Raw genomic sequence first — 5000 nt, forward strand, 5'->3', positions numbered from 1 at the left:
ATTTCTCAGATCCTAGATTCCTCAGATCTTAGATTTCTTAGATCCTAGATTCCAGAGATCCTAGATTCCTCAGATCCTAGATTTCTTAGATCCTAGATTCCTCAGATCCTAGATTCATCAGATCCTAGATTCATCAAATCCTAGATTCATCAGATCCTAGATTTTGCAGATCCTAGATTCCTCCGATCCTAGATTCCACAGATTCTAGATTCCTCCGATCCTAGATTCCACAGATCCTAGATTCCTCCGATCCTAGATTCCACAGATCCTAGATTCCTCTAATCCTAGATTCCTCAGAACCTAAATTCCTCAGATCCTAGATTTCTTAGATCCTAGATTCCTCAGATCCTAGATTCCTCCAATCCTAGATTCTGCAGATCCTAGATTCTGCAGATCTTAGATTCTGCAGATCATAGATTCCTTCAATCCTAAATTCTTCAGATCCTAGATTCCTCCGATCCTAGATTCCTTAGATCCTAGATTCCTCAAATCCTAGATTCCTCTTCCAAAGGTGACAGTCTTGCAGATGTATGGATTCTTGAGCTACGAGCAAATCAGAAGTTCAGGACTCACTTGTCTCCCTTTTTGAAAATTAGCAATTTCTTTATGAGCTTCATTGTTGAGTATTGGATTGCAGCATGTATGGGAAAATCACGTGACGTGCAATATGATTTTATTCACATTATTATTTTTATTATTATTATTAGTAGTAGTAGTAGTAGTAGTAGTAGTAGTAGTAGTGGTAGTAGTAGTAGTAGTAGTATATATCAATAGTAAATTTGATCATTTCAATGATAATTTTGATAATATTGATAATTTCAGTGATTTCAATAATATTTATGTTGCAAATGGTGTACTTTTTCCTCTCCCATGTAGTTTCATGATTTATGTGAATTAAATTTTACTGCAGGACAGTTTACAAGTGATCATAATTAACAGATTCTTTGTCATTCTTTATCAGTTATCCCTTGAATCTTCTGAAAACCTTTGAAGGTGCCATGATCATAGAGGAAAATACGACAGAAATAATGTAAAAAAACTATATTATACTTAAAAGGATATTCATCATAATAAAGGACCCATTAACTTGAATAAAACCACTTTTAGGTACAACAATACCATTAAGCATAAAGTAACCAAAAATAAAGGGGACAGGAAAACAAAAGAAAAGGGGCTCTACGTTATTCCATGTCAGGATTGCAACACAAGTTATGTTAGGGAGATAGGCAGAGCATTTCAAATTCGTTTGCAAGAACACAGAAGGGCTTGCTCTATTAGCCTCCAAAACAGTGCTGTAGCTAGTCATTCTCTAGATCTCCATTTTAGAATAGGTTTTTATAATACCAAAATCATAAATAAAGACTTAGATATTGGACTTAGGAGGGTAGTTGTGGAATCTTGATTCATATAATAAACACGTTTGATGATAATAAATCTTTTAATCAGAAAGACTACATTAGTAGTGGGATTTTTAGCAATATTTTTAAAACATTTAGAGCTGCTAATACTTCTGCCGACCTACTGCTTCCTCGTGTGCAAGCTCGTGGCATTGATAATATTGATCAGAGTCATAATGCCAACAACAGCGGAGAGCCTCAGTTGCAGGATACCAACATCAATCTTTTGGAAAATGAATCGCCACCAAGACGATCGGAGAGAATCCGTAATAAAGGACAAAACACCCAGTTACCCGGCGACTACTGTAACTATTTTAAAATGAAGACTGTTCACTCGTTAGAAAACTGCCACTTATTTTCAATCTGATGTTTTAGCTTCAACTACTACTTTAGTTTTATTACTTTTAACCTGTAATTGTCATTTGTTTTTAGTTGACCTTTGAAACATTGTAATACTTTTCTATTCTTCAGCTGAAGAGGCACTTTGTTAAATATGCGAAAGCTTCTGCATTTTATAAATATACAACGCATATAATTGTGTTTTTTTACTACTCAAAGGACCTATTTGTACCATATGTGCTGAACAGAATACTGAGCGTTCTCTTCCCAGGGATTATGAAACAATTCCTGGCGTGTTTCTCCTTTGCTTTAGGTATCTTCATTATGAAATGAATGGAATAAAGATCACTAATTTACTATGACTTAAGACTCGTCACACGTGAATAAATAGTCTCAAGAAACCATGTGTTATTCGTTCCTTGAAAGGCTTAAGAATTAAAGACCGCTCATGAATGGCAGAGGCAAGGAACAGTGACATTGCCTTATCATGCAGGACAATGCCCCAGAAACTGACCAAATTATATACATATGATCAGCGCCCAATCGCTAGGGAGGGTCAGTGGCTACTGATGATTCAGCAGTTAGACACCTATAAGCTCCCCCAAATACCCCATCCTTAGCTCACAAGGATGCTGAGATTGCAGCGACCTAAGAAACTAACGAATTTGAGCGGGGCTCAAACCCGTCTGGCGATCACCAGGCAAGGACGTTACCAACAGGCCACCACAACCCTTTTTCATAGCAAGAGAATGTTTAGAATTCACTTGCCTGATAGATTCCTTTCGTTAAAGAAAAAAAGAAACTTAGTTTAAAAGAGACTTACCATATATCCATATGATCAGAGCCTAAGCCGCTTTTCTACCAAAGCTAGGACAAGGGAGGGCCAGACAATGGCTTGCTGATGACTCAGCAGATAGACCTATAGACTCCCCAAACCACCCATCCTTATCTCACAAGGATGGTGGGGTTGCATCGACCAAAGGAACTAATGAGTTTGGGCGGGACTCGATCTTTCGTCCAGCAGATCGCTAAGTAGGAACGTTTCCAATAGTCCACCACAACGTCCTTTCTTAGAAGCAATTTTTGTATTCTTTTATCAATTTAGATAAAAAACCATCAGCAATTAAGATATAATTTACTGTCAATTATTTCTTCGAAACCTAAAGAGGTCGAACTGTAAAGCCATGAAATCATCATCGTGTGTCCAATGTTTTCCGACTGATACTGTAAGGCATAATAACTAACCTTCACAACAGATCCGCATTCTTAATTAAGGACCAGAATTGATACCTGACTGTTCTCCTAATGGAAGCGCTGCTTATAATTTAACTCGCCTTTCTGTCCAAAACATCAAGTGTTGAAACATTTCTGACTTATGACTCTTGATTGTTTTAATTCTTCTTTTAACTTTTAACAATATAAAGTATGTCTGTCTACAATATTTGAATAATTGATTTTTCATTACTATCACAAATAATTCTCCAGCTAATGATCATATTATTATTATCATTATTATTATTAGTAGTAGTAGTCGTAGTAATAATAGTAGTGGTAGTAGTAGTAGTAAAAGTAGTAGTAGTAGTTCTGTACTGTTATTATCAATGTTGTTCTGTTTGTTGTTTTTATCATCGTCAACCTAATCATGATAAGTTCTTATCATTTAATTATCTCTGTAACAACAACAACAACAACAACAACAACAACAACAACAACAACTACAACTACAACTACAACTACAACAACAACAACAACAATAATAATAATAATAATAATAATAATAATAATAATAATCATGGTTTCATCGGAGAAAACTTCCATGATTACTACAAAATACGGCGCAATACACCAATAGTCTTTTGAACAAGAAATTATACAATCTCAATGGGGTACCCGTTAGGCTACTTGCAAAAAGTCCTTTACTCCGCTTTCTTGAGGAACAAATGTTGGATGGGTGACCTTTTGCAAACCCTCATGTCCATACAAACTATAGTCAATTCTTTTTAGCGAGGCAAATTTGCACCGACTCGCGATGGTGCCCTTTTAGCTCGGAAAAGTTTTCTGACTGCTGATTGGCTGGACAAAATAATTCTAACCAATCAGCTAGTGGGAAACTTTTTCCACCCTAAAAGGGCACCCCTGCGAGTCGGTGCAAATGCGCCTCATTAAAAAAAAATGACTATATATATATATGAATGACATGATTACTCCTTTATAAAGTAAGAGAGGTTGCAATAATTATTCTTCATTCGACTGCTTCCTGCAATGCAGCTCACGACTGAAGCTAATCATTATTATTATTATTATTATTATTATTATTATTATCATTATTAATAATAGCTAAGCTACAACCCTAGTTGCAAAAGCAGATGCTAACAGGGAAAAATAGCCCAGTAAGGAAATGAAATAAGGAAATAAATAAACGATATAAGAAGTAATGAAAAATTAAAATAAAACATTTCAAAAACATTAACAACAATATAACAGATATTTGATATATAAACTATAAAAGAACTTATGTAAGCATGATAATCCGTTTTTTTCTATTCTAGTTACCTGATCGGAGCATGTTTTTTTTTTTCAATTTATATTTACAAAAAGACTTTCAAAATATAGGTAGCAGGCGTCCTCTAATATCTAAACTAAATAGAATTTCCATCTTATTACAATGTTCTTCTACACGAATGCCTGACAAGCAAAACCTCTCAAACAGAATGCCGATTTTTTTTTTCTTTTATTTTAAGATAGCAAGCATCCCTCCTTACCTTTCCTGTCTTAATGACAGATTACAACCTCGTCAACCATTACCCTCTGTACCTGAATTATCAATAGACCCCAATAGAGTGCAATTGCCGAAAGTCATAGCGGGTTTCGCAGTTTTGGTTCCTTCATGAAGATATGGGTTATTCTTTTAGGTCATTCTTTCTAGTCTATGAAATTATTAGTAAAAAAAAAAAATTATTTTTTTGAAAGCTGTCGTAGCCACTAAAATATTATTCGAAATCAGTGACTTAATTTCATATTCTAATTAGTTACCTTTTACGATGCCCTTTCAAATCAAAGATTTTTCTAATATATAAGAAAAGTGAAATTAAAGCTATTTCTATTCTCAATTTTCTAATAGCATCTCCCTCTTAAATGACTCCTGATCCCATTGGGACCCATACTATAATACAGTGACAAAATTAATTCTTTTAAAGTACACTAACACACACACACTCTCTCTCTCTCTCTCTCTCTCTCTCTCTCTCTCTCTCTCTCTCTCTC

The 5000-nt window shown here is 34.9% G+C and overlaps 2 protein-coding genes across 2 annotated transcripts in view; both read left to right on the plus strand.

Annotated features, from left to right (window-relative positions):
* The window catches only part of LOC137650252 (uncharacterized), a 15916-nt gene extending 15233 nt beyond the window's left edge, over positions 1 to 683 (plus strand). Inside the window, exon 16 of the mRNA XM_068383548.1 lies at positions 1 to 683. This exon is cut by the window's left edge and continues 427 nt beyond it. The gene's annotated coding sequence lies outside the window, so the exon portion shown is untranslated.
* A 315-nt stretch (positions 684 to 998) lies between these two features.
* Positions 999 to 5000, plus strand: part of LOC137649503 (probable glutamate receptor) — a 23402-nt gene continuing 19400 nt past the window's right edge. Inside the window, exons 1-2 of the mRNA XM_068382487.1 lie at positions 999 to 1030; positions 1497 to 1733. Of these exons, the coding sequence (XP_068238588.1) occupies positions 999 to 1030; positions 1497 to 1733 (269 nt within the window). The remainder of the gene's footprint in view (positions 1031 to 1496; positions 1734 to 5000) is intronic.

This window comes from Palaemon carinicauda, chromosome 11, assembly GCF_036898095.1.
Source record: "Palaemon carinicauda isolate YSFRI2023 chromosome 11, ASM3689809v2, whole genome shotgun sequence".
NCBI classification, from domain to species: domain Eukaryota; kingdom Metazoa; phylum Arthropoda; class Malacostraca; order Decapoda; family Palaemonidae; genus Palaemon; species Palaemon carinicauda.